The 27071-nt window shown below is 35.2% G+C and overlaps 6 protein-coding genes and 5 non-coding genes across 14 annotated transcripts; 8 read left to right on the plus strand and 3 right to left on the minus strand.

Moving 5' to 3' along the window:
* Positions 1–79: 79 nt before the first annotated feature.
* LOC111011459 (uncharacterized) lies at positions 80–2393 on the minus strand. Its single transcript, XM_022285217.2, has 5 exons — positions 2287–2393; positions 1526–1622; positions 984–1421; positions 853–884; positions 80–668 (listed from the first exon to the last, which is right to left on the minus strand). The coding sequence occupies exons 2-5, from the start codon at positions 1587–1589 to the stop codon at positions 456–458; spliced, it is 747 nt and encodes a 248-aa protein (XP_022140909.1). The 5' UTR covers positions 1590–1622; positions 2287–2393; the 3' UTR covers positions 80–455.
* A 538-nt stretch (positions 2394–2931) lies between these two features.
* On the plus strand, positions 2932–3015 carry TRNAL-CAA (transfer RNA leucine (anticodon CAA)). Its single transcript has one exon. It is a non-coding gene; the product is annotated as a tRNA-Leu (tRNA).
* A 2805-nt stretch (positions 3016–5820) lies between these two features.
* LOC111011688 (rRNA 2'-O-methyltransferase fibrillarin 1) lies at positions 5821–9075 on the plus strand. 2 transcript variants are annotated; one of them, XM_022285548.2, is made up of 7 exons: positions 5821–5978; positions 6319–6623; positions 6992–7087; positions 7177–7254; positions 7343–7519; positions 8569–8637; positions 8728–9075. In XM_022285548.2, exons 1-7 carry the CDS (start codon positions 5963–5965, stop codon positions 8902–8904), a joined length of 918 nt encoding a protein of 305 aa, XP_022141240.1. In that variant the 5' UTR covers positions 5821–5962; the 3' UTR covers positions 8905–9075. The 2 variants fall into 2 exon arrangements, with proteins under 2 accessions (XP_022141240.1, XP_087974691.1); XM_088118565.1 differs by lacking the exon at positions 5821–5978 and having other exon boundaries at positions 6291–6623.
* Positions 7776–7847, plus strand: LOC148208359 (small nucleolar RNA snoR60). Its single transcript, XR_015788599.1, has one exon. It is a non-coding gene; the product is annotated as a small nucleolar RNA snoR60 (small nucleolar RNA).
* On the plus strand, positions 7955–8026 carry LOC148208360 (small nucleolar RNA snoR60). Its single transcript, XR_015788603.1, has one exon. It is a non-coding gene; the product is annotated as a small nucleolar RNA snoR60 (small nucleolar RNA).
* LOC148208361 (small nucleolar RNA snoR60) lies at positions 8353–8424 on the plus strand. Its single transcript, XR_015788597.1, has one exon. It is a non-coding gene; the product is annotated as a small nucleolar RNA snoR60 (small nucleolar RNA).
* A 715-nt stretch (positions 9076–9790) lies between the features above and the next one.
* On the minus strand, positions 9791–9874 carry TRNAL-CAA (transfer RNA leucine (anticodon CAA)). The gene has a single exon. It is a non-coding gene; the product is annotated as a tRNA-Leu (tRNA).
* Positions 9875–13828: 3954 nt separating this feature from the next.
* Positions 13829–15024, plus strand: LOC148208362 (Calcium-dependent lipid-binding (CaLB domain) family protein). Its single transcript, XM_088118566.1, has one exon. It carries the CDS (start codon positions 13925–13927, stop codon positions 14825–14827), a length of 903 nt encoding a protein of 300 aa, XP_087974692.1. The 5' UTR covers positions 13829–13924; the 3' UTR covers positions 14828–15024.
* A 427-nt stretch (positions 15025–15451) lies between these two features.
* On the plus strand, positions 15452–17592 carry LOC111011414 (F-box protein CPR1). Its single transcript, XM_022285151.2, has one exon. It carries the CDS (start codon positions 16146–16148, stop codon positions 17259–17261), a length of 1116 nt encoding a protein of 371 aa, XP_022140843.1. The 5' UTR covers positions 15452–16145; the 3' UTR covers positions 17262–17592.
* A 2933-nt stretch (positions 17593–20525) lies between these two features.
* PEL3 (HXXXD-type acyl-transferase family protein) lies at positions 20526–22770 on the plus strand. The gene is made up of 2 exons (XM_022285489.2): positions 20526–21242; positions 21615–22770. Exons 1-2 carry the CDS (start codon positions 20766–20768, stop codon positions 22506–22508), a joined length of 1371 nt encoding a protein of 456 aa, XP_022141181.2. The 5' UTR covers positions 20526–20765; the 3' UTR covers positions 22509–22770.
* Positions 22771–23161: 391 nt separating this feature from the next.
* On the minus strand, positions 23162–27071 carry HCF106 (Bacterial sec-independent translocation protein mttA/Hcf106). Of its 3 annotated transcripts, XM_022285487.2 has the most exons (7): positions 26740–27068; positions 26489–26613; positions 24323–24382; positions 24090–24249; positions 23578–23718; positions 23452–23505; positions 23162–23335 (listed from the first exon to the last, which is right to left on the minus strand). In XM_022285487.2, exons 1-7 carry the CDS (start codon positions 26969–26971, stop codon positions 23325–23327), a joined length of 783 nt encoding a protein of 260 aa, XP_022141179.1. In that variant the 5' UTR covers positions 26972–27068; the 3' UTR covers positions 23162–23324. The 3 variants fall into 3 exon arrangements, with proteins under 3 accessions (XP_022141179.1, XP_022141178.1, XP_022141177.1); XM_022285486.2 differs by having other exon boundaries at positions 23162–23505; positions 23578–23715; positions 26740–27071; XM_022285485.2 differs by having other exon boundaries at positions 23162–23505; positions 26740–27059.

Genomic DNA, 27071 nt, shown 5'->3' on the forward strand with positions numbered 1-27071 from the left:
AAGTTTATTCAAGTGAGCCACTGTACACAAATACATTTCAACCCCATATCTCAGGAGTTACATTTGTGCCAAATTCATGTGAGAGAACAAACAAATAGCTTTTTTACTCTAAATTGGACAACATTACAAAACTGGCGAGTACGGCTCTATGCACAGAACACCACTACTGAACCAAAGGAATTAATAGAATCTTAGAGATGATGACGATCCTCATCTCAATCAAAAAACCAAAAAAAAAAAAAAAATTATTACAATCTTTCTAAGATGGCCTTTTAACATCCACAGAATCTTAAAGATGAAGATAATCTTCGTCTCAATCATAACCCACAACATTTTAACTAAAAACAACTTTTAACACTCCCATAGAATGTTAGAGATGATAACAGCCTTCATCTCAATCAAAACACACTACATTTCAACCATTACCAATCTTTCCAGAAAAGGCTTGAGTGTGCTTATGGTGTCTTTATCAATGTGAAATTGATACTATCCCTATCCTTCCAGAGAGAAAAGGGATCCTCCAACGAAGGTGATTTAGGGGATTTGCACGGCGGTGATGAATCATTAAGTCTTCCCCTTCCAAACAGACACAACTTTTTTGGATACTCATTAGCAACTGCCCACTCCATCGTCTCCTCCAGTCCCCAGTGCTTAAATGGACAATCAGCCTGAAACCCACACAATGAATCTAATTAATGATTACTTAGCCTGAAACTTTTGGGTTTAACATAGTGTATCGGGCTAAAAGGGCAGGAGGTCAAGAACACTATAATGTCATTCTTCCCGATTTATAATATCATTGGTGATTTAACAGTATTAGCAAAGAACTAGAGAGAAGTGGGGGAAACTGACCTTTTTAGGGGATGTCAACTCTTTGGGGAGATCTTTGACAAGAAGAAGTAAAAGATAATGAGTAAAGGTTTCAAGAAACATAAATAAAAGTGAACATTGTCAAGTAGATGCCGTCAACTTTACTACCATACCAAGTCCAACGATGCTCAGAAAATGATCCTTGTCGATAGAGTAATTTTGTACTTTAATGCATTCTCGATGGTTGTGCAGAAATCGTTCCTCGCAAATAGCATTGTGATGAGGAGAGTTTTCCCTCACGGTGCTCAACTTCAAGTTCTGCTTCTTCTTTGAGGCCTCGTGAAGGTTTGGCTTCCCAGAGTTTGAAATATCGGAAAGCACTTTTCGAGAACCCGTCTTCTGCACCCTCTCAGAGCCCTCCAGAATGTTTTTCTTTTTGCCTGCGCCAGCTTCTTCATCAATAAACTTGATATTCTTTGGGGTCTGCCATTTTGATGACTGGTTTAAGACTGGCTTTCTTGAATTTGATAGATCGCCGAGGGGCTTTCGCCCACTAAGCCCACTTTTTCTTAACAAATTGATGGCATTTGCCTTCCCTGTAACAGAGGATCCTGTGATGCAAACGATAGAAATTTAAAACCAGATCAGATCAGCCAAATAGGTTAAGAACAAACCAAACTACTGCAAATTTATACAGAAAGCTTCGAGTTCCAACCATTATAGTGGACATTATGATTCTCATCCTGAATAAGACCACCATTTTGCAATGCCATTTCCATTGTTGTTGATACTGCAGAACTGTAAATTCTATCCTGCGAATGAGAAAATGGAATTAAGTACGAAATTTTAGCGATGGCATAAATGAAAGTTTGCTTTCTAAATGTTAACCCATTAACAAAAGCATATGAACTCAAGTTACAGAGAATTAATAACATAAATGCAAAGGTTATAAAACTAAAATCATCCAATTATGCATGAAGATTGCGCTAATTCTTCCACTTTTTTTAAATTTTCGTTCTCAGTTTTCATGGAGGGATGCAATGAAGTTCTTTCCTAACGTTCAGATCATTCCTTAGCCAATCTCAAAAACAGAGAATCAGATCTTCCACGGGAAGAGAAAAACATGAATAACCAAAAAAAAAAAAAAAAGCCCCAATTTACATAATAAAATTTTAGATGTCCAATTTCTATTACGAAATTTCCCATTTTATCATTTCACCATCTGTTCACAACATAGGTTGAAAGAAAGGATGACAAAGATCTACAGAATCAAGCTTTGACAGAAAAAACAAAACCCTAGAATCTTGTATAATTTTCATCAATTTCTTTATGATAATCTGTTTCTAAATTAAATATAGGAACACACTATACAGTGATCAAAAGAAAACAAGAAATATTCGACTGATGAGAGATTGAAATTTGAAATTTCCATGAAAAACAAAATCCTCAAATGGCAGAGATCAAGGAGAAGCTTACTGTTAGAACAAATTTGTAAACCTTCCTCTCGACTTTCTTGAATTTGTACTGGAGAAACTTCCGATTTCTACGAGTTTTAGTTCCTTGGAAAATATACAGTTATGGACTGGGACTGTACTTAAAATTAAATACTGGCAGCGGCAATGCGTCTCCAACGGTAACTTTACTTTTCCAGTGCTTTTACATTAATACCCTTCATTTGAGTACAATATTACCGTTGACAGAATTTGAGGAATTCTTAAATACATGGAAAAAAAGGGATTTCCATTTATGTTATATCTAAATTAATTTTTCATGAGAAATAAATAAGATTTTTTTAGTAAAAACTAAAAGTAATTATCCAATGGTTTATTATATAATTTTGTCAAAACTTACAAATTTCAAATTTCTAATCAAAAAGCCACTTTATTATCAGTTTTTTTTGTCTGAATCTTATTGGTGTGTATATGTTTTATAATTAATTTGACTAAAAAAATTATAATAATTCGTTTGAAACAACGAGAGTATTTTTTGAAATAAAAAATCTATAGCGGGAAAAAATTGTAATATTTTTTTAAAATTTATAGTGAAATTGTAATCCAAAAGATACATTTTTCCAAAACAATATGTAATTTATAGAAAAGTCATGTATTTTCATCACAAAGAGTCAGGATGGCCGAGTGGTCTAAGGCGCCAGACTCAAGTTCTGGTTCTCGTGAGAGAGCGTGGGTTCAAATCCCACTTCTGACATTTTTTATTATTATTTTTTTTTGGGAACAAGGAGTTGTACCCATTTTCGTTTCCCTAGTTCTAATCTTCTCCCTTCGTCTCTGGAGTTTTATATCTCCAAATATATAAACATTTTTTATAAAACAATTATATATTTAATATTGTACCAAAAAATTACATATATATTTAATATTTACTCATTAAATCAGTGAACTTTTTGATAAATTGAGTTCCTCATGTATATTTTTATGATAATTCATTTTTCCTATTTTCACTATTTCTTATTTCAAAACACCTCCAGTTGCGCCTAGAGAGGAATGGTCCTTTTTATTAAACAATTAGTTCCATATCAAAAAAATCTAAATGACAAATCTTCAATACATATTTTCTTTAACGGAGTTTTCTATTTATTCGTAAAGAAACAAATTTCTATGTTTGGTTACTTTCGAAAATCCTAGTTCATCGAACGGTCTATGCAGCGAGCTTCTGTTTCTTTGGCGCCTGATAGATACCGACAACACAAGCATGATCTCGTTCAAATGGTTCAAGAGTTACTCGCTCGATGGGTTTGAATTGATCTGCCTTTAACTTATTCACCTCACTTGCAAACACTGTCTCTGCTGGAACTGTTGAATCAATGCAGTTAGCTTGAAAATGTTGGATACCATATTATCTTATATTCTTGAATTATACCGTCCATTATTTTAACAAAATGCCAATCTTGAACTCACCTTAACAAAATGCAGTTGGCCTGAAACGACTTTTCTTTAAACCTAGGGTTTCAGAATTGCTCTTTATTTTCAAAAATGTCACTGACTAAAAAGGAGAGGAAGTTTCTTTTGTTTACCCTTTTGTTTTGTCCTTATTAACATAATAAAGATATACTAATATACACAGTGTATAAGTAAGTAATTATGATATTAGGAGCTCGACAAAGCCTAACTAATATATAATAAATCAATTATTTCCAAAATATTATTGATTTAACCTAATCTGTAGGGCAAATTCATAACTTTTCATTTGGATTTGTAAAAATTTATAGTGTTAACTTTAAGAAGTATATATTACAAAAACTAATTTTACAGTATTTTAAGGACAATATATGTGGCCTAGAATCTTTTGGTTGAAAATAGAATGTTTAATTAGTTGAGTTATGCTTAGGTTGATAATTTTAAAGTTGTTTTTTGTTTATTAAAAGTAGTATTCTGTTTTTATTTTTGGTTACCACTTGGTACACAATGTTGTTACTAATTGACAACTCATCCTCCATGAGCCCATGCAATGAAATTTGTCTGCTCATCACCAATTATGTTATCTTCTTCTGACTTAGTGTTCATTAGTTGACTTGAACTGTGCATTTTGGTGTAGGGGAAGTTTTTTCTTTTTTTATGTAAGTGTTCGGGTCCAGTTGCGCGCACATCGACTAACCTCACGCGACAGCTGTCTAACCTAGAGATGACCAAAAATATCCGTAGGACTTGATCTCCGCAGGCACCTGACCCGATCAGGTCGGATGGGACGGGGACGAGGATCAACTGACCTTACTACATATTAGCAGGGATGGGGATGGCCGCCCGGCCCCATCCCGCCCCATTGTCATTCCTAATCTAACCTTACTACATTTTGGTTACCAATAAAACTTATAGATATCATATCCTAACAAGGTGACCACTATAGTTTGAATTAATTTTCTTTAGGAGAAATTGTTAGATTCTAGAGGATAAATTAGTTAAAATCATTGTAGGAAAGAAAAGAGAGAGGGAGTAATATTGAGAGTCGTCTTCTTCGAAGTTAAAAAAAATATATGAAAGAACGATAGATAGAGTCATACCTCCGCAACTTGTTTGATCTAATTATAGGTGGTTTAGATTAGCATGCTTCTTAAACAATGAAAAACTATTAAATGCTTACTTTATATATATACACACACGTCTCAAATTTTATAAATCAGAGGGCATAAAATAACTAAAACATTTTAAGTATTTAAAAATGTTTTTTTTAATCCTAATAAATTAAGTGGGGCCAATTGCCTTCTTCCCTATTCACTCCCCTCTTGTATATTTAGTAGGGTGCATTTTGATTCTATTTCTATATAGTCTAAATCAAACATATTACTTGAATAAGAAGATTATATTTGATGGTAAAAGTTGACAAATAAACAAATACATAAATATAATAAGAATTACAAGTAATAATAATATAATATTACATCCACAACAACTCTAATATATGTATATAAAGCCCTTATAGAAAAATTTACATGGAGAAACTTCAATACACCTATTAATATTTTGGTAAATACTGGAAAAACAATTATATTATTCGAAGATGTTTGGCTTCATAATATTCTTAAAGTTATTTTTGTAAAAAAAAGCGTTATCATATTTGTGATCCAATACATTGTATAAATTTATTATTATATTAGATGAAAAATAAATTTTATCCAAATTTTTATTATAAACATAAATTTATTGTCATCTGGAACATAATTTAACAAATTAAGTCATATATCATCATTAAAATAATAAATATTTAAAATTTCCCTCACCTATTGACGTTTTTAACTAATTAGAAAATCATAGTTCTATAGGATATTCTCCAAACGTGCAATATTCTAAAGGAATAAATTAAAACTTCAACAAAAATAGAGAAAACTGCCAGCGATGCATCTATTTTCAGTGCTCCCAAAGCCCATTTCGATGGTCCATTTGCCCTTAAGAAGGTCCGTTTATAGAGTTTAAAAAAAGTCAGTGGCATTTTTGAAAATAAAGAGTGATTTAACTTTTCTTTAAGATGCAGCCCTAGGTTGAAAAATGAAAAATCACGTTATTTCTTCTCGCGCCGCAGTCCTTTATATTCTAAAACCCCGACCAAGGATCCTCTGTGCTGTATTGTTCTAAAACCCTAGCGCCGCAAACTTTTCTCCCTCGCTCGCTCGTTCTCTCTCGTTATCTTGTTGGTGACAGAAATGAGACCTCCTCGAGGTAAAAGAAATAAGCACAGATTCTACTCATTGCATCTTCGACTTTCTTGTTTTTGGGTTTCGAAGAAGTTCTGTTGAGTAAAATGAAGCTGAGTGCCTTGAACATAATGTATCGCTCGTCTGTTTGTTTTGATAAATGAACGAGTATGATTTTTCCATTCTTACGTCCTACTGAATCTGATTCCATTCTATGTTGTTAATCTGTTGCTTGATTGTTGGTTCCAACTCTCTGTTTACTTGGCGTTTTCCATTATTCCTTTTACTTGAGTTATCTACTTCGGAGTGTCTGTTTCATATTTTTTTGGGTCCTTAAAGTTGAATGAGTTTGATGATACGTGCAGGCCGCGGTGGTGGTGGTGGATTTAGGGGCAGGGGTGATGGAGGAAGGGGTGGTAGAGGTAGAGGCGGTGGTGGAGGTAGAGGTGGTGGTGGAGGCAGAGGTATGGCAAGCCGTGGTGGTGGTCGCGGAGGTGGAAGAGGTCGCGGTGGAGGAAGAGGCGGTGGTATGAAAGGTGGAAGCAAAGTTGTGATTGAACCTCACAGACATGAAGGCATTTTCATAGCCAAGGGCAAGGAAGATGCTCTTGTCACTAAGAATATGGTCAGTGGTGAATCAGTCTACAATGAGAAGAGGATATCCGTACAGGTGATTCACTTGTAATCTTGCCCTTGAAATGCTTGCGCCTGAATGTTTGTAAGTTTTGAAAGTATACTTCTTGAAATCGAGGGAAACCATTCTCATATGAAAAACTTCGACCTTGTGAGTGTTTGATTATTATCCGTGAGAAATTCTAGTTGGAAATAATGTCTCCAAATAGTTTTGCGTGGTTCTGGCGCAAGAGTTATGAAGTTCATATGCCTGTAAATATTTTTAACTTTCAAGTGCATCATTAATGCATGGTCTATTGTTCCAACTTGAATGCCTTCAATTTTTGCATGTATTCAGCTCTATGTTTTGGGTGTGTTTATAAGTTGTCTACAAAGCTAAATATTTTATATATACTGTCCTTCCAGAATGAAGATGGAACTAAAGTTGAATACAGAGTTTGGAACCCATTCAGGTCCAAGTTGGCAGCTGCAGTTCTTGGTGGTGTTGATGACATATGGATTGTTAGTGCTTTTTAACCGAAAATTTGGTTTTATCTACTTCTCTTTTCAAATTTTGTTTTATTTTTAATTTGTTAACATATGTACTGCAGAAACCTGGTGCTCGAGTGTTGTATCTTGGTGCCGCTTCAGGAACAACAGTATCGCATGTCTCAGATGTTGTTGGGCCTGTAAGTAGTTATTTATAGAGTATCTGTAGTAGTCTTTGATTGAAATAAAAGGGTGCTTAACCATTTTAGCTATGACTCTGATTTGTAGACTGGTATAGTGTATGCCGTGGAATTCTCTCACAGAAGTGGTAGAGATTTGGTCAACATGGCGAAGAAGCGCACAAATGTTATACCCATCATTGAAGATGCCAGACACCCTGCAAAATACCGAATGTTGGTTGGCATGGTGGATGTGATATTTTCAGATGTTGCTCAGCCGGATCAGGTTCATACTTTTTGCTTTTTCTGACTGGTCTTATTATTAGTGTCTTTGAACATCATGACCTTTTTTAGACTGATGGCACAACTTATATGATAAATTGAAACCATTGATTTTTTTTTTCTTTTCCCGATTGTTTTTTAAGTGGTCTGGTACGTTTCAAGCTGTGGTTTTTCATTTCTACGGTTTTGTTGTCGTTTGATTTAATGCTTCTAATATTTTCATCTCTCTATGCTTGAAGCATTTTTCTCTTTGAAATATTTAGCACATGACGAATTGCTCGGATTCCCCTTCAAGACTTATTGAATGATGCAAGTCCCGAGTTTCTGATGTTTTATAAAGACTTACTTTTGAATTGTTGTCTTAGTTTTTCAATTCTCTCTATTTTTCCTGGTCTACTTGCAGACTTTTTGTTTTCATGCCTTTTCTCCTCAAACTATTTAGCATATCACAAATTTTTTGGATTCCCCTTCAAAACTTCTTGATTGATGCAAGTCCCGAGTTTCAGATGCTTTGAAAAGAGTTGCTTTTGAATCGTCTTCCTTGTTTCTTCAAAAATGGTATCATTTTGTGAGATACTATCCTTGTTTCTTCCTTGTTTCTCCCGTGTTTATTCATCCTATTGCTATTCTATCTCAAGTGGATAGTATTAAATCAATCAAAACTTTTTTTTTGTTTAGGTACCAGTACCACTTCCCCGTGTTGGAAGTTCATAAGTTGCATTTCTTACTTTTGTGAAATATTTTTGTTTTCATATTGTCTTTCTGCAGATAAATTTGATATTGGACATAATGATGTATCTACTCACATTTTTTCCTTTTAGGCCCTTCATATTTGCTAAGCATGTGATGAATTACTCGGATTCCCCTTCAAGACTTCTTGAATGATGTATAACCCGAGTTTCTGATGCATCCAAGAATATTACATTTTGATATTACTTGTCATCGGTTTACCATATTCGCATTCTTGCTCAGCTGATTCTTTGAAGTCATTAACTTCTCATACTTACATCTCAACTTCTAGGGTTGACTTCTTTTAACTTCCCTTTGATGCAGGCTAGAATTTTGGCACTTAATGCATCGTATTTTCTCAAAGCCGGTGGCCATTTTGTTATATCAATCAAGGTGAGTTTATGATTTGCATTTTGTTAAATTCTATAGACTATATATAATCCATGAATAGAAGATAATATGGTTTATATCAAACATTTTCAGGCCAACTGTATCGACTCAACCGTTCCAGCAGAGGCAGTGTTTGCAAGTGAGGTGAATAAGCTAAAAGCAGATCAGTTCAAACCCACCGAGCAAGTTACTCTCGAACCATTCGAGCGAGATCATGCTTGTGTTGTCGGTATCTATCGGGCACCAAAGAAACAGAAGCCCGCTGCGTAGTTTATCATTGTTTCTTATTACTACTTTGTAGTTTATCACTGGAGGCTCTGTTTTTGATAACTTGGGTGATCAATGTCGGACATAATGTAGCTTTGTTTTTGCTCTCTCTTGTTTCTTCTGTTCGAAGTAATGTAATTTTATTTGATGAGTTATGAGTTTACTCTTGTTTAATTGTTGTTGAAGCATATACTCTTGGGTTGGTTAAAGGTGGAATTTCATTCATTAGATTGAAAAGATGGCTAAGATTTTGTGATCTGTCTTGAATAATCTCAATAGCGGTGTTTGAATGTTCCACAGCTTAAGTTTATAGGTATGGAGAAAATGACAATATAGGTGCCCGGACTGCCTAGAAAATATTTGTCTGTTCTTTTTTCTTAAAATGAGAGATAAAAAAATTTACCAGTTTAATAAATAAAACATATTTATGTTGTCTCTTGTCTGGCACACAGGACCACTAGGCTATTTCAATTGATGTCCGAAGAATGCAAAATTTCTATTTAGTCTAAGAATTACATATATATTTTCCATGTATTTTATTTTTTAGTTAAAAAAATATTGTTTTTTAACCTAAATTATCGAGTTTCTCAATTTACTAATGTTGCAATTCCCAGAAAGTATTGCAATTTTTATCCGCTGAAAATTTGTTGAAAAAAAGTTGATAATTACAAAAATAGTTGAAAATAGGAAAAATTAATTATTGTAAAAATATTTACTTATAAGTTATAAGGACTCAATTTTTTCAAGTTTTCAAACTCACTAATTTATGTATTTTTTCTTTTTGAATTCCATTGAACAGTGGAGTTGAACTTTATATAAATTTTTTAAAAAGGTTTTTTTTCTTTTTGATTTGTAGTCGTTGACCAATTTATAAAGAAAATAGAATATATGTCAGAAATGGGATTTGAACCCACGCCCTCACACGAAGACCAGAACTTGAGTCTGGCGCCTTAGATCACTCAGCCATCCTGACTTGCTTACATTAATGATTAAGTTGTTATCTAGTATAATACATTTCTTTATTTGTAGGAAAAAGCGTCACTTTTTAGCCAAAATTTTCAACCATGAGTGTTTGCAAGATTCACCGTGAATTATAAAAAATGTTGCAACATGTATAGATTTCTTTTTTTTTTTAATTTCGTTAAACAAATATTTTCATGTTGATTGGATTATAAAATATATATTTTGTATGAAATTGATAAGATTCCAACAAAAATGACATTAGAGATATTTTTTTTGGTTAAAATTTATAAGTTTTGACCTATTCATTTCATGGTCGGTTTTGTACATCGAGCAATTTTAATTTTTTGAAAAGCTTGATTTTCGTTAGGTTAATGAATTTTTTGTTTTATGTTTTACATTATATTTTTTAAAATTAGTGGGTGAATCAATAGAAATTGAATAGATGGTACAAATAAAAAAACTTATCTAAGTTTACGATTTAATTGAATGAAATTAAAAGTTTAGAATGAGAGTTAATACAACTCACCAAATTTCGGGGCAAATATGGTTTTTTCCCTCTATTAGTCTATTTTTACTTATATATATATTTGATATCTTTGAGTGTCTAGACCAGCATGGACAAACGCCTCACCCTATTACATTTGGAGTCAATATAGTATCTATAGTAGCCTACAATGTTGTTGTCACTATTTTCAATGGTAGTGTCGCACTCTCATTTATGGGATCAATATCCAAGTTAGTATACGATGCAACAATCGCTTCCCAACTCATTTGACAAAATCATTAGAAGCCTGAGTGTGAATCAAATCTATTACTTTGGGTTCCTTGTGTTTTTGGAGAAGTGTGGTTGTCTCACTTTTATTTATACGGTCAATGTGAGTATTTACAACCGTCTGTACTAGTATCCCCTCCATTTATCTCATTTCTTGGATAAATGTCGATTCCTACGACCATCTGCAATGGTGTCTCACCTCTATTTATGGTATTATATTACTTACAAAAGAGTTCGTGAAGGAAAAACAAAAAGGCATTGCCTATTTGACTAGAGTATTCGGTGATTGAGACAGTCATATAAACAGTCAAAGTGAATGTAGATGATGAAACATACCAATCGAGTAACAATTGTTGAATAGAAAATTAAGGCTTATGGAAACCAGATCATGTCATTATTTATTTAGTTTTTTTGGTAATTGTACCTCGTTTAATAAAAATACCTAACCCATACTTCAAATAGATGACTTTATCACCTTTATAATGTAAGTTATTAATTGTAACATACATTAGTCGATTTTAATAGACATTTGCTCCTATTTGCTTTTGTCATGGTAGACGAGGAGAGTCTATAATGTGTGGTTGGTTTTTAGAAAACTGAAAAGATATATCGTAAGATATATTTGATTTCTGATCAACATAGAAGCATAATTTCGACTGTTAAACAATTAAAAAATCTTGTTTATCGAGTTGGTTCTCAATTTCAAATTTCGAACATGTATGTTTTCTTCGATAATGTTGACATTGAAAAATTGATCTAATCACATGATGGAGGGTCTTATGTTCTATAGATGCATAATAATAATTTTTATTTTTATTGAAATAGACTCCTAAAAGATCATTAGCCAAATATACATATATATTCTCTTAAAAAGGCAAAAGTGCTATACTCTCATTATCAAATCAAGTTTGGCCTCGGCCACCAATTATTTAATATGATATTAATATTCTATTATAACTCTATTAATATATGATTTCAATTCATAATTTAATTCACTCGAAGAAGTAATCCGAAGTTCATATTTTACCAGCCTAAAAAGAAGGAAAAACAGAAAATATATATTTACATTTGGAACGTGTTCCACTTAATTTTAATTGATATGGCAATTTATCTAAAATAATAATAATAATAATTGCTAGGACAACCATTTTCTTTTCCTTATTTATTTTTTCTTTTAGATTAAAAAGAGGTACGGGATTCAAACATTTGACTTTAAAAAAAGATGATGACAAGGCTAAAAGTGAACCGTGTTTGAATCTAAATGATGGATGAATATTCTAGCCGTCGTTTTTTTATTCTAGAAAATATCTCCTCTCTCTTTAAGCTCAATGTTAACTAACTCTATCAAATAATAAACATTAAAAAAATTATTTTAATTTAACAACAATGGGCAGAGATTTGAATTTCTATGATAGTTTAATTTTTCTTATTACTATTATTTTCATTCCACGGTTTTCCTTCCCCGACCAATTTAAATTAAACTATCGCTTTAAATACTAATAAATAATCTCAACAAGAAGCCTCATTTTTGGGAAAAAAAAATTAAATCCAAAATCCAAAATTTTATTTTCATTTTAGTTATTTTAATTATGATTGTTTCTCATATTTCTCTCTTTTGTTTTCTTGCCCATTTTCTTCGGTCATGGCATGGGGCGACGAGAGCTTTCGGGAAGAAAGCAAAAGCATTCTTTGCTTCCTCTACCTTCCTGCTCCCTTTTTCCTTTTTTATTAAAATAAGAAAAATACTGACATCAGCAGCAGCGTTCATTTTTCTACTAATTAAAAAAATATAAAAGTATTGTTTTTCTATATATTTTTTTTTACTTGTCAAAGTATTATGATTGTTGGCTTAAAAATTTAAATATTTTTATGTCATAAAAAGATGTAAATCTCAAAGACAAAAATAAATAAATAAAGGCATAGAAGGACACATGTGGAAATGTGGAATGAAGTAAAGGCTACGATTGGCATAAAATTCAGATAAAAGGAGGCCGTTTTCCAAATTCGTGTCCGCGTCAACTCCGCGTGGGCCCCCACTTCCTCCTTTTCAAATCTTCAATTTTAACTCTCTGCCCTTCCACTTGCTCTATTATTTGGGTTGAATTTCAAGAATAAAACCTTCCATTTTATTCCCATTGTTTTATTAAATCTTTTAATTAATTTAACATATAATCTTCTATCCTTAAATAAATAAATAAAAATAATTAAAGCGATTTTAATTGGTTGTATATGGTTTCAAAATAAATTTTACAAAATAGTGAAGTTAAACACTAAATAATTATTGAGAAGTTAAATACTAAATAATTTATTATATTTTTTTATTGAGAAGTTAAATACTAAATAATTTTCAATCACTATTAAATCTCATCCAATCAAACAGTGAATACCAACAAATGAAAAATGTTATCAATATATTACATTTTTTTTCAATCATTAGTTAAATAAACAGTATTCTATATGAAGAATCACATCGACATTAAATTGATGTGATGTATACAATTTGAGACATTTTATCATTTGATGGGTCTATTTCTGTAATAAACTATTGAATTCCAATTTCTACCTAATAAATTATTGAAAATATAGTTTTGGGAATAACTATTTTTTATTTTAAAATCTAAATTAATACTTATTATTTTATCATTTGATGGTCCCACTTTAAAAAGGTTGTCGAATAAATTTTGTAATTAAAAAAAAACGTTCAATAAATTTATAATCTTTCAATGTAAATGGTTGCAAATCATTAAACTTTAAGGTAATATCTAACAAATTTATTAAATAGGAGTTTCTTAACATAAAATAGAAAAATTTGCCATCCTAGCAATCGAAATATAATTACAAATAAAATACTTGTAAATAATAAATTTCAATGGTTCAATTTGTTTTGAGTTAAATTTTAATTTGACAGTTTGACAGAGAAGACTCTTGACCAAAAGCCACCATGCGGGGTCCACCATGACATCAGCTTGCTTAGTTGTTAAGCAAATACCATCCGTTACTCGCTCCCCCACTTTTCACCTTCCCCAAATTTATCCTTGGTCTTTCGTGGTCCATAAGGACAGTATCGTAACTTCACATTAGCCAACAGACTAAACAAATGTCGCGTGTGGCACTTTTGTGATTAACTAAAAAGCCATGGGCAGTTCCGGAATTAGCACGGTTCAGTAGCTACGTGTCCCCTATAAATTGTCCAAATCAACGTAGCCTTACCAGAAGTAAGCAACGCTTCAAAGGATCCGATTCTCCTCTCTCCGTCGTACCGTGCAACTGAGTTTTCCGGCACCGGCGATGGCCTCTCGTTACGAAGTGGAGGTGAAAATTCAATCCGCCAGAGATCTCAAGAACGTCAATTGGCGCCACGGAAACTTAAAGCCGTACGCCGTCGTTTGGGTGGATCCGAAGAACAAAGCGTCGACGAAGGTCGACGCCGAGGGGGACACGTCTCCGTACTGGGACGAAACCCTAGTCATCCCCTTCTCGTCGCCGATCGAAGACGCCACGCTCTACATCGACGTCGTACACGTTATCGACGCCGACGAAGAGACCAAGCCGCTGATCGGCTCCGCCCGCTTCCGCCTCTCCGAGGTAGTCGACGATGTCGGCCTCGGCGAACGCTCTCAGCGAACTCTCCAGTTGAAGCGCCCCTCCGGCAGACCCCAAGGGAAGATCGAGGTAAAATTAACAGTTCGAGAACCACTTTACCACTCCTCCGATTCTTACTACGCGCCGCCGTATGGGATCCCACCGCCAGGTACGGCCAGAGATTTCTCTGCTCCGCCGCCGCCGCAGCCCTATGGCGCTCCATACTCTGCTCCGCCCCCGCCGCAGCCCTATGCCGCTCCGTACTCTGCTCCTCACGATCCTTACTATTCGACGGCTCCGCCGTCCGGATACCCCTACGGCGGGTACAACGCACCGGCGCCGCCACCAGCGGCAGCGCCGTACGGCCAATCGAATTACGGTCAGCCTAGTTACGGACAGCCAGCCTATGGCGATCAGGCGTACGGATATCAGGAGGAGAAGAAGAAGAGCAAGTACGGGATGGGGACGGGATTGGCGGTGGGTGCGGTGGCCGGAGTTTTGGGTGGATTGGCAATTGGGGAGGGCGTGGATTACTTCCAGGATAAGATCGCCGAGGACGCGGCGGAGAGGGTGGAGGACGATCTTGGCTACGGCGACGATGATGAGTAGAAGAGGAAACTCGCTACGGATACGTGTCGGGTCATGCCCATTTGTTTTGTTTTCAGAATTTCGGGTTTGGTTTTTGAGGCCCAATGAACCGCGACCATATGTCCGTAAGAGGCTACTGTGTGTTGGGCCCAATGTGAGATGCATGTTTTGGCCCATTTAATTTTATTTTAGAAGAATAATTTTCGAGATAACAAGAATATGTATTTTTTCTCAACTAAAATAATTAACTTTACATGATCAATAAAATCATATTTGCATATTGGATATGCTTTTGAGGTTTTATTTTCTTTCGACGGAAATGAATGCATCATTGTCATAGCTCGGTAATTTTTATTCCCTGCGATTGAAAATAAGATTTTGAGTAGGATGTGGAACTTTAAGGCCGTAGGCAATCCAAATTCTACTCTTGTAACCCAACAGTGAAAATTGAAACAACTTTTAAATTTTAAACTTTATTTTTATGAACTACATATGGTTAGGGATCGAAGTCATAATCTCTTTAAATATATATGTCAATAAAATTTTGATAAATATATTGTATTATGTTATACACTCATTACATTTTAGTTAAAGTTAAAATATATATATATATATATATATATATAAATATTATAAAATAGCAATTCTATCTTATAAAAAATAAATAAATAGATAAATTAATTAATATTATTTTAAATTTAATGGTAACCATTTACTAATAATAATTTTTTAAATGGATTTTTGTTCATCCTGAAAATAAAAAGGATTTTTGTTTACAGATCGAAGCACCCTTATTTGGATGTGAAGATTTAGGCGGGAGATAGGTTAGCAATTTGCAAGGTTGGTTATGGCGCCCATTGCGCTGTTCGTGTTCAGTGAGCGTAGTGGGCGCTGCAACAGATAAGATTCCGAATATGGCAGCGGCTCAGCTTCCATGCCATATGCCAACCAGAAGGAAAAAGCTCTTACCTGTAATCTCACCTTTTCTCTGCCCATATTTTTTTTGGAATCGAAGGAATCGGTTCAGGGACAAATTCTTTCGGGGTTCTCTGAGAATCTCATTTTCTTTCGGTTTTTGATTGATTAAACTAACTAACTGTTTCTTCCCTTCTCGAATCTCGACTGTGATTATGCGAGTAGTAGCATGGATCTGAGAAAATGGAGTGATTAGAATCTCCATTTCAGTTTTACTTCATATCGCCTCTGATTCGGCATTGGAACTCCCAGGTGAAATCCATAGATTTTGCTTCTCTTTTAGGGTTCTGCTCTTGTATTTTGAAGCTACTTTCCATTAATATTCTCTACATCTTTCTTGTCGTTTTGGATTTCCTTTCTAACTATGCGAGTTGCACAAGACGACCACCATGTGTTTGTAAATTGTCCCAATGAAATCCTGATTGAGATTCTCTCATATCTACCTGTGAAATCGCTTCTGCGATTCAGATGTGTGTGCAAAGAATGGAACAAATTAGTTCAGACACCATTGTTTGTCAGTGCTCATTTGGGAAAGAGGATTCCAAATTCTCTACTCATAATCAATAGCTCTAATACAGACCAGAAAGCATGTTTCTCACTTTTCAATGCTGAAACAGTCAATGAAGCTCTTCAATTAGAATTGCCCATGAAGGCCCATCCAGGCTATAAGCTCTCTGTCTGTGGATCAAATAATGGATTAATCTGCATTTCATCTGCAAATCTGTTGGATGTGGATCCAATTTATATATGGAACCCATCTGTTAGAAAATCTAGGAAACTTCCCAGAGGTTTAATTCCCAAACAGGACCATTGTTGGCCTCTAAACTACCTTGCATTTGGCTTCCACCAAGCAGTAATTGATCACAAAGTGGTGAGAATTGTGAGGTTTGAGCAATGGAGTTGCTGTTACCAAGTGGAAATTTACAGTCTCAAATCTGACTGTTGGAGGAGAGTTCCTGCTGTTCCTCCAATTCCCTCTGCCCTTGACTGCAGATTGTTGCCCAAATCCATCTGCTTCGATGAAGTTGCCTATTGGATTGTGAAGCACAAAAATGGTGGAATTCCCATTTCCATTCTTTCTTTTGACATGGCTGCTGAAGAGTTCCATAGGCTAATGTTACCTGACTGTTTGGTTTACACTGATGCTCCATCATCACCATCTCTGGGAGTGGTCAAGGAATCCCTTTCTGTTTTCCATTGCAGGTCTGATGGTGGGAAGCAACTGTGTGACACATGGCTTCTGAAAATGGGTACTTGGGTGAGATTAAACACCATTATTCTGCCACTACATGAGCAAATAACAAGAACTTGGAGGCTCTTAGATTGTAAAATTCTCCTTGCAAGGCAGACTGAAGGGCTGGAAAATTCTAGTCTGACACTGTTCGACCCTGAACTGGAGCACATTGAAGATGTTCGAATTGAATCAGGGTCTCATTGGGTTTATGCAGATTCTTATGCTGAGAGTCTTCTTCTACTCTGACAAATTCTGCAACTTCAGGTACTATTCGATAAGGATTCAATTTCTAGTCTTCTACTTTTAACAATTGGTTTCTTTGCTGAAAACAACAATTTTTTTTGTGGATAAATATGATCCTATAGAATAAGAATCTTTATGTGTAATTCTTGTGCCATGTTGATCTACTCTTCAGCATGATTCTCTCTCCGTCCTGAATTACCTTGAGATAAAAATTTATAGTTAGAGAGATTTTGGTCCTTAAATGGTTTGGATGATACATGGATTTCCAATTTGCTTTGTTAATTTGCTGCTGTTACAATAAAATTAAATAGCTGCTGAGGTGCTATTATGCTTATTTTTTAGTAAGTTTTTTACCTTTCTATTCGAACATATTTGAATTTTTGGCCAAATTTAATATACAAAAACTACTCTTTCTTGTTTACAAAATTCGTCTAGATTTTGAAAATATTTACAAAAACTGTGAATATACTGGGAGTTATTAGTGAAAGAAATCAAATATTATAAGATCAAATAATTAGTTTGTAAGATAATGCTACGAACGCGTCTTTTAATTTTTCTTAACATTCTGAATTGTAGTGAATACTAAGTGTGGATTCTTCCCCTCTTTTTCTTTTTTCCCCTTTAAAATATCACTCACAAAGAAAGTGGTAATTCAACTTAAATATTTACTAATTTAACTGTCATATTTTAACTTAAATTTCTGTATTGTTTCAAAAGAAAAAAAACTTAAATTTCTGTATGAAAATGCTTGTAACCATCAAATATCATCATTATGCTTGTTACCTATATGATAAAAGGTAGAGTAATTTCTCCAATTTTTTACATCCAAGAAGTTAAACATTATGGGCAAATATTTATGATAACATTTATTATGAGAAATGAAGATGGGTCACATAGCCATAGCCATGTGCTGTGCCCTTAAAAGAGTCTGACAATCACCATTTATTTTTTTTTATTTTTTCAAATGATTATTACCATATCCTTTTGAGACAAGATTACTCAGGTGTATTATTATTATTAAATTATAAATTGAATTTTGATTATATTCTACATAAAGAAACTCTTGCAATTAGGGAAAAAAAGTGAAAAGAAGAAGAAATCCACTATAATTGAGAATCGAAGCAAAATTCTTTAAATGACGATTGCCACAGTAAAAATAAAATAAAATAAAAACTCGAAATCAAAAGCTCCTATTTTTTTAACACGTGGGGATGGGAATTCGAACGATAATCTTTTGATCTGAAACAGATACCTTAATCTGTTAAACTAGGTTCAAAATATTAAGAGACTCAATCACTCATATTTAACATTAATAATAAAATAAAGTTTTTCCTCGAAATAAAATAAAGCTTCAAAATGTAAGATTACCTAATAGTACATAAGTGGTAAGGAATTCGAATTCATATTCTCTTGGTATAAGATAGATATCAATTACTATTGAGCTAAATTGATATTATTCATACTGTTTAGTTAAAGGTTAAACTGCTTTTGTACTGAAAAAGAAAAAGAAAAATTTAACTACTTTTGTGGCCAACAAATTGATGTGAAACAGTCAAAATTGAATAGTCTAGTTATCAAAAATAGATTTTAGACTTACATTTTTTCGAGTACAACAATTTTAAGATATGGGGATCGAACTTCCAACCTTCCAAAAATGATTACATGTTAATTATTGTTGGACTATATTGTGTTAGTTAAAAGTTAAACTACTTTTGTGGTCAGAGGTACAAAGGAGGTCATCTCCCTTATTGCTAATTAATGACAACCTCTTTTTAGGCTTCATATATTAATATTTGGGAAAATACATGTGGGAGGGGAGATGGTTTTTTTTTTTTTTTTTAATTTTGGTTTTCTTCGATGAAGAATGAGGAAATCATCAATACCCTTTTTTCAATTTATTTCGTATCCATAATTTAAACATTTCCACACTTTCATCTACTAAAATGCGATTTCTTTTAATTGAATTAATAGAATTTAAGCACATCATTTTATTTATTAATTAAATATCACACTGTTTTTCAATAGTCACCATCTTTGATTAATCAAATAACCCCTTTAAATTTTAACTTCGATTTTAGGTCTAGCCACTTGCACAATGAAAGACATCTCACCTTTAAAAAATTTAGGAATTGTGTAACAATTTTAGATTTAGATGACCGCAATTGACTTTATAAAAAAACTATTGAAGAAAAGAAAAAAAAATCCCTCAGATCATAATGGAAATTCAAATAAGTTCTTAGTTGAAAACATTACTATCATACGAAATTAGTTGAATAAGATTTTAAATAAATTATAAAGTAGATATTTAAGAAGGTACATCTTCGAACTATATCTTATATAATTCCTTTGATGCTCTTTGACTAACAACAGAAATAAGTATATATATTATTTCCAAGTAAAAATTTAACCAATTCAAACAAATGGGTGGGGTTCCATTTATATAAATATCCTAAGTTGGTAAGTAAAATGCTTGCGGATAACTAAAGTGACATCTATGACATTAAATAAATACTTCTCAACTAACCACTTGATTTGGTAAAAAATTGTCAAAGATATTTGCAATTTTAGACCTCCATTTTCCATCTTTGCCCTTTAGATTAGAGGTACAGGTTCAGATTTAAGTCCATATCACAGATTCACAACTACAAATGTGACTTTAAAACGGACCAATTATTATGGAAATTTTGGATTATTTTTGCCAAATTCAACGCTTATTACTAAATGAAAATGGATCCCCATGGTTTGGTTTTTCTCCTTTTTCATCAAAATTTCCACATGATTTTCAATGCTTCATCACATTCTCCTCCTTTTTTTTCCTCTAAGTGAAACATTTTTTCTAAGAAGTTTTAATTAAGTACTTTAAGTGTTTTAAAAATTTTACTCTGTCAAAAAAAAAATGTTTTAAAATTTTTCTAGAATCACTTTTAATTATGTTTTTGAGAATCAGAAGATTAGGCCAACTTCTTAAAAACAATAATAATAATTAGTCAACTTTTCAACAACGATCCGTAAAAAATATCAACGAGTTAGTAATAGTATAGCCTAAAAATATTTTTTACCTTTTTAAAAATCATCTCAAACTCATCTGAATTACATCAAATCTTAAAATAATTGACCTGACGTTTATATTAAATGCAATACAAAAATTTAATGTACATGAAAAATTCAAGGACCAAAAGATAATGTTAGTGAATAATCAACAAAGTGTAAAAGTTCCAAAAAAAAAAAAAAAGAAAAAAAAAACCTAAAGAGAATTAAAGCAACATGTAATTTCTCAACCTGTCCATAGTATAAGGCAAAGCCAGTTGGGTTTTCAACTTTCAAGGTACACATTAATATGTCACAACTGCACCCTATGAACCCCATAAATGCACTGCCAACCATATTATTAATAATCACTTTGCCTTTCTCTATAAACACTCTCCATCTTTGCCCTTCTCTCCACACACCCCTCAACCAATAATAATCTCTCTTATTTTTGCTGCCTTTGCTTTTTGTTCAAAATCCATGGCTGCTGATCTCCATGAAGCTGTGAAGAAAGAGGATCAGCCAAGTTTGAAGCTCAAAATCACTGCCAAAACCCATGTCAAGCCCAACAACAAACTTGGCAGAAAACAGTGCCAATTGGTCACATTTGACCTCCCCTACCTTGCCTTCTACTACAACCAGAAGCTCCTTCTCTACGGCGACAATGGCGGCGAGCTTCGCTTCTCAGAGATCGTCGACAAGCTGAAGGATGGCCTCGCCACAGTTCTCGAGCCGTTTCATCAGCTTGCCGGGAGGCTGGGCAAGGATGAGGATGGCATTTTTAGAGTCGAGTACGATGACGATATGGACGGCGCCGAGGTGGCCGAGGCAGTGGCCGATGATGTCGGTATTGCCGATTTGGCAGCGGAGGAAGGCACGGCCACCCTCAAGGAGCTGATTCCGTACAATGGGATCTTGAACTTGGAAGGCCTCCGGAGGCCATTGCTGGCTGTTCAGGTAAAAGAACCGTACAAATTGAATTGCATGCAGTAAAATGTCTTTTTTAACCTTTTCAATTGTATCAGTTTAATTGGTAGATAATAAACTTATATGATATGGTAGTAAGTTGGTAGAGATTTGAAAAAGAATTGTTCAACAAAATGCTTCTAATTCTTCTTCCAAATTTGTCTGCTTCTAAACGATTAAAATATATATTTAGCATTTTTCTTAACAATTGAATTTCTGAGCTCAATTTTGTTGGCCCCATACCTTGGGACTAGGCCTGGGCCCATTTGTTCTATGGTCCAAGCCCAGAACAAAAATAGTTGTAATTGGGCCATGGATCAGTGAGACGGCCCACTAACTCGAAATCATTCTGTTATCGTCCAGCTAACCAAGCTTAAAGACGGAGTCGCGATGGGGTGCGCCTTCAATCACGCGGTTCTGGATGGAACTGCCACGTGGCACTTTATGAGCTCATGGGCCGAGATCTGCCGTGGGGCCCAGGACATATCCGTCCCTCCGTTTCTGGAGCGTACCAAAGCGCGTAACACGCGAGTGAAGCTCGACATCTCTCTTCCGCCGGCACCATCCGCCGCCGCCAACGGCAACGGCAACGCAAAGGCGGCGCCACCGCTGAGAGAGAAAGTATTCAAATTCACGGAAACAGCCATCGACAAGATCAAGTCAAAAGTCAACGCGAACCCTCCATCGGACGGCTCAAATCCATTCTCCACTTTCCAATCGCTCTCCGTCCACATCTGGCGCCACGTCACGCAAGCCCGCAACCTAAAGCCGGAGGACATCACGGTGTTCACCGTCTTCGCGGACTGCCGCAAGCGCGTGGAACCGGCGATGCCGGAGAGCTACTTCGGAAACCTAATCCAGGCCATATTCACCGGCACCGCGGCGGGGCTGCTACTGGCGCATCCGCCGGAGTTCGGGGCCGGGGTGATCCAAAAGGCGATCGTGTCACACGACGCGGCGGCGATCGAGAAACGGAACAAGGAGTGGGAGAGCGCGCCGAAGATCTTCGAGTTCAAGGACGCGGGAATGAACTGCGTGGCGGTGGGGAGCTCGCCGAGATTCAAAGTATACGAAGTGGATTTCGGGTGGGGGAAGGCGGAGAGCGTGAGGAGCGGATGCAATAACAGGTTCGACGGGATGATGTATCTGTACCAAGGGAAGAGCGGAGGGAGGAGCATTGATGTGGAGATAAGCTTGGAGAAAGAAGCCATGGCCAGGCTCGAGATCGACAACGAGTTTCTTATGGAGGAGATATGAGGGCTTAGGGTTTCCAAGTACAAAGGAAAAATTACTGTGGTAAAAATGCTGGGTTTCTCTTTCTTGTTGGTGAAATTGCTTTTTCAACTGGGGTAACGCCTAAGGTAGCCAAGCCATACCAAGTGGTGGTTCATCATCATCGTGGGGATGAAATTAAACAAATTATGCTTTTTTTTTCTCTCTCTTTTTTGCTGCTTTACTTTCTAATATCTATGGATAGTTTTAATTATGGGATATTTTGTTAGGGGATTTTTGGATTTTATTAGAGCTGTTTTTTAAATAAAATTGAAAATATGTTTGAATAATTTTTTTATTTGCCCCGAGACAAAAGGGACAAAAGCATGACAATATCAAATATAAAAGATAAAATGACAAAAGTCCATAGTTTGATCTTCAGATGAATTTGAAAAGAAAAATAAAAAAACAAGTAAGAAATTTGAGTGCTAGCAGACTCATTAAGGTCTTCCAGAGATCCATTAAACATCTTTCCTTTCCTTTCTCATTTTTATTGTAACGTTACCTCCAAAATACACGTGCAAATTCAAACTTTTGACTTCTTAAAAGAGGTAAATATACCTTAACTATCGAACTATGTTTGGATTAACAAATCAACGTTATACATGGTATAAAATAATTAAAATTTGGAGGAGTGATTATGTGAAATCATGAGGGAATTCTGATTACTAATCAACAAAATCATCTTATCCAATGTCTAGAACTGATTAAGTTCCAAGACACTGATAAAATCATTCTCTCACTTGAGGTTCACACACTAAAACAGATTTTCTACATCAGCCACCTAAAGAACATGTTGTATCACAGCAAATCTGTTGATTGAAATAACAAAGACCCGTCGATCAAAAAAATCGATTCTAATAACTTTACGCCTCAGTTCCAGGACTCTGAGGACCCGAAGCTGAGGTAGCAGATTCTTCAGACTCACCTGTTCCAAGATTCCGGGGTCCAGTCGCTGCCGTGGCAGGTTCTTCAGCCACTCCTGTCACAAATTCATATATGTGAGAGGGATAGATTGAGAGAGAGAGAGAGGAAGTGATTTGGTTTTAGCAACCTTGAGCCTCTACTTGAGATCCACTCTGGCTTTCTGCTGCAAGATTGGTTTGGACCTGCTCTTGAGCTTTCAGCTGCTCCTCTGTAACCTTTAGGTACTCTTCAGAGGTATATGCTTTGCTTTCTGATGGAGAACCGTCTGCTGTTATATAAATATGGAATTCATATCATAATCGAGACAACAGATGATGAAATAGAACACATATCATATCGAGTATCGGGAAGATGTTCCATAATTTTCCTTTCTTATTTTACTAAAATTGTAACCTGTTGAATATAACTGCCCTTTGATAATATTGCAACTAAAATCTTCTCATCCATTCCCTTGACATCGACCAAATTAAAAGCATTGATCTCTTCAAATTATTAAGGTTCTGTTTGACAACAATTTTGCATTTTTGTTTTAAGTTTTCAAAGCGTTTAGTATTCTACTGTACCTTTGAAATCTTTCCTTAAAAATAAGAGTACCGATAACAAATAAGAACATGGAGAATGAATAACTTAACCACTCACTGGGTTCAGCTACTGCAACAGGATCTTCTGCTTTAGGAACAGAAGGCGGGTTTGAGTAGGTACTGGATCTGCTTGAATTGTATGAGCCATCAACCGAATTTGAAATTTCATCGAGGCCAATTTCGCGCTCAAGTGTGGTTTTGAATTCTCTAGAAACGTCCTACAGACAAAAACAATTAGAGGGTTTCCGAGAAGTTGCAAGTGGAAATTTTCAAAAACCGAAATATAACTACCTGAAGTTCTCTTATAGTAGGTTGAAATGCACGTAAGGTCTTCCCCAGATTCCGAGCAACCTTCGTATAAATAAGTTACAGCAACTAAATTTCAGTCCAGAAAAAATACTTGTTGATATATGTATTGCAGATCTTCCCAAGAGTTTGACAAAACAGTAATGAACTTTTCTTCAACAAGCACAAAAACAGAACTTGTTCCTAATGTGTTTTCAGGTTATCAACTTTATCTTAGAACACATCCTACTAGATAGATAAAAATCTCTGTTCTACCAAGCCTAAACTTCGTAGCATTGTCCATCCCAAGTTATGAATATCGTAGGTAACTCAACCTACGGTAAGAGTTTTTGTAACACAGAAACAGGTCAAAGCTTGGGATTACTAATATCCAGAAGTAGAAAACACCAAAGAAAGATGATTTACAAATAGCCTTTCACCCATAATCCGTGTTGGCATTGAGCAAAGTTCCACATTCTCAAATATGGGGTAGACCGAGTGGTAACGGCTTCGGATGTATGGGAAGTTCCTCACAGTTCTGGTTCAAGCATTGAGGTGAAAAACAATTAAAATCTTTGACCTCTTGAAACTAGGATATCAACAAAAATCACTAGCTTCTAATCTCTTACAACATGCATTCATTTGAGCAATTTTGGGAATCTCCATGACTCCCATCTCCATTTGCAACAATGGATGCTAAATAAGATTAACATATCAATTTCCTAACTTCATATTGTCTGATCCAGAAAATTTGAAGCTGTTATTAGGTTTCTGCAAGCCACCTATCAATAAGCATCTACGAGCTTATCCTTCACAGCTTCAAGGAAACAGCACCCCTTATGGGTCAATACTCAAAGAGAACCACTAATATTGAGGTTTATCAAAACGAACGTGCACCACGAGTAACACCTATGAGGCAGCCTATGCCTTCCCTTTTTGGTTATATAATTCCACTTGAACAAGACCCTCGAGGAAGAAACAAACAAATTCTCCATTCCAATAACCAAGGTGTTTAAAATCATATCAAGTATCACTGGTAATGGGGCAGTGTTCTTGTAAGTTTTGAAGTATATCAAATGTTCTAGCATTGACTGTACAACTTTAAATGGTTTGATTGCCACTTTATAAACTTAGGATTATTCAATTCCAGAAGCACAATGAAAGAAATATGGAGAAATAGAAAAGAGTTCACTATCAGCATTTCCCCATGGACCTTGCAACTAACTCAACCAAAATTTCGTAATAACCATATTCTAAATTCCCAAGCTTCTTACTGCATAAACAAGGTCAAGCAGTCCCTTATGCTTCACCCACACGCACTTCATGATGTAGATCTCCATGCCAGCCCCGCCCTCTGTGTCTAAGCTATGAATAAACTGAAAACATAAACTTTGCAATAATTTATCGTCCAATCTCTAGATTTTTTGCCATACTTGCCTCTTTACATAACACTCGCCAGCCACAAAAGGAAAAATGCTAGTCATCTTGCTTCTCAGCACTTCAAATACAACACAATATAAGATATAACTGAGAGAATCCTTTTAGATACAACGCAAAGGAAAATTTAAGAGTTCCTTATTCTTCCATAACTCCAAACTTACCAAAAGATAAGCGTAAACCCCCCTTCTTTCATTAGGATTCCTATATACTTCTTTATACAGGCGCCTCTTTCAGTTACTAACTAACTGGGTTAGAAAAGCCCCACCTAATACATCCCATTATTTACACCGTAATTTAGTCCTTCCCCTAACACACTTTCAATAAAATTAGGAGCTACCTTTCTTGACATCGACAAGATACGACCAACTTATTCCACTCACAATGGCTCAAGACAGTAAATAACTAAAATAACTGATGTTATAATGCTGCTGTCTCAAACTTTGAACAACAGCAACAACTTCAAAATCGAAAAGTCCCATTAGATGTCAGATAAAATACAATTGCTGAAAAAAATTCTACCCTTGGAATAATGGGGCACCTTTTGCCATTATTAAGAATTCATTTAACAATAGAAACAACAAGGTTCTTGACGATTTTTATCCAGGCAAATATGGGCAGAACACTTAAATTTTCAGATTTAGCACAAGCTAAAATGTAAAAACAAGAGAAACACATCTACGGAAGCCAAGTATCACAAAATTTTATGTCATCTACATGCTCTATATAACTCACCTCAGCTAGACCCTTTGGACCAAAAACTAACAGAGCCACTACTCCAATAACCAACGCCTCGGGAGCTCCAACCCCAAACAGAGATGCAAAAACTGCCTTCCCCTTAGGAATTCTCCTCCTCCTCTCTGCAACAACGCCATTTTAGAGAACATAAAAGAAAAAAGATCAATAAAAAACTCAATTCAAACAAATTTGAAACACAAATTGAATCAATCGTACAAAACTGAGATCATCAGAAATTATATATATACCGAGAAACTTTGCTCTGGTTGAGATACCCAGATGCTTTAAACCAGTCCATGGAGAGAAAAGCCCGAGACCCAATGGGAAATTACACAAGGAGAGACGAATTTTGGGGGTTTTTGGAAATAAGATGGGCGAGGAAGATGAAGTGGAAGCTGCAACTCTAGAGCAAGCAGATGAGGGAGATGGAGAAAATGGGAATGTGGTAACTGAAACTTTTGACGCCATGAGAACGACCATGAACCGGGGGAGACCCAGCAAACAGAGAGTCGCTAATTTGGACAGAGCTCCACTCCCTCCCGAGTCAGCATGGCCTTGAGTTTTGTTTATAGATACTACC

Source organism: Momordica charantia, assembly GCF_013281855.1.
Source record: "Momordica charantia cultivar OHB3-1 chromosome 10 unlocalized genomic scaffold, Mcharantia_2.0 BLBB01000010.1, whole genome shotgun sequence".
In the NCBI taxonomy this organism is placed as follows: domain Eukaryota; kingdom Viridiplantae; phylum Streptophyta; class Magnoliopsida; order Cucurbitales; family Cucurbitaceae; genus Momordica; species Momordica charantia.

Excerpts from the sequence above, each read along its gene's own strand:
- HCF106 (XM_022285485.2), bottom strand. The coding sequence starts at position 26,971 with ATGGTCGTTCTCATGGCGTCAAAAGTTTCAGTTACCACATTCCCATTT. Across the intron at positions 24,383-26,488 it reads GTCCAAAGGGTCTAGCTGAG|GTTGCTCGGAATCTGGGGAA; the intron begins GTGAGTTATATA and ends ATTTATACGAAG. Across the intron at positions 24,250-24,322 it reads CTACTATAAGAGAACTTCAG|GACGTTTCTAGAGAATTCAA; the intron begins GTAGTTATATTT and ends TTTTGTCTGTAG.
- PEL3 (XM_022285489.2), top strand. The coding sequence starts at position 20,766 with ATGGCTGCTGATCTCCATGAAGCTGTGAAGAAAGAGGATCAGCCAAGT. Across the intron at positions 21,243-21,614 it reads GGCCATTGCTGGCTGTTCAG|CTAACCAAGCTTAAAGACGG; the intron begins GTAAAAGAACCG and ends GTTATCGTCCAG.
- LOC111011414 (XM_022285151.2), top strand. The coding sequence starts at position 16,146 with ATGCGAGTTGCACAAGACGACCACCATGTGTTTGTAAATTGTCCCAAT.
- LOC111011459 (XM_022285217.2), bottom strand. The coding sequence starts at position 1,589 with ATGGAAATGGCATTGCAAAATGGTGGTCTTATTCAGGATGAGAATCAT. Across the intron at positions 885-983 it reads TCTGAGCATCGTTGGACTTG|ATCTCCCCAAAGAGTTGACA; the intron begins GTATGGTAGTAA and ends TTCTTGTCAAAG. Across the intron at positions 669-852 it reads AGTTGACATCCCCTAAAAAG|GCTGATTGTCCATTTAAGCA; the intron begins GTCAGTTTCCCC and ends TGTGGGTTTCAG.
- LOC148208362 (XM_088118566.1), top strand. The coding sequence starts at position 13,925 with ATGGCCTCTCGTTACGAAGTGGAGGTGAAAATTCAATCCGCCAGAGAT.
- LOC111011688 (XM_088118565.1), top strand. The coding sequence starts at position 6,297 with ATGAGTTTGATGATACGTGCAGGCCGCGGTGGTGGTGGTGGATTTAGG. Across the intron at positions 7,088-7,176 it reads GTGTTGATGACATATGGATT|AAACCTGGTGCTCGAGTGTT; the intron begins GTTAGTGCTTTT and ends TATGTACTGCAG. Across the intron at positions 8,638-8,727 it reads ATTTTGTTATATCAATCAAG|GCCAACTGTATCGACTCAAC; the intron begins GTGAGTTTATGA and ends AAACATTTTCAG.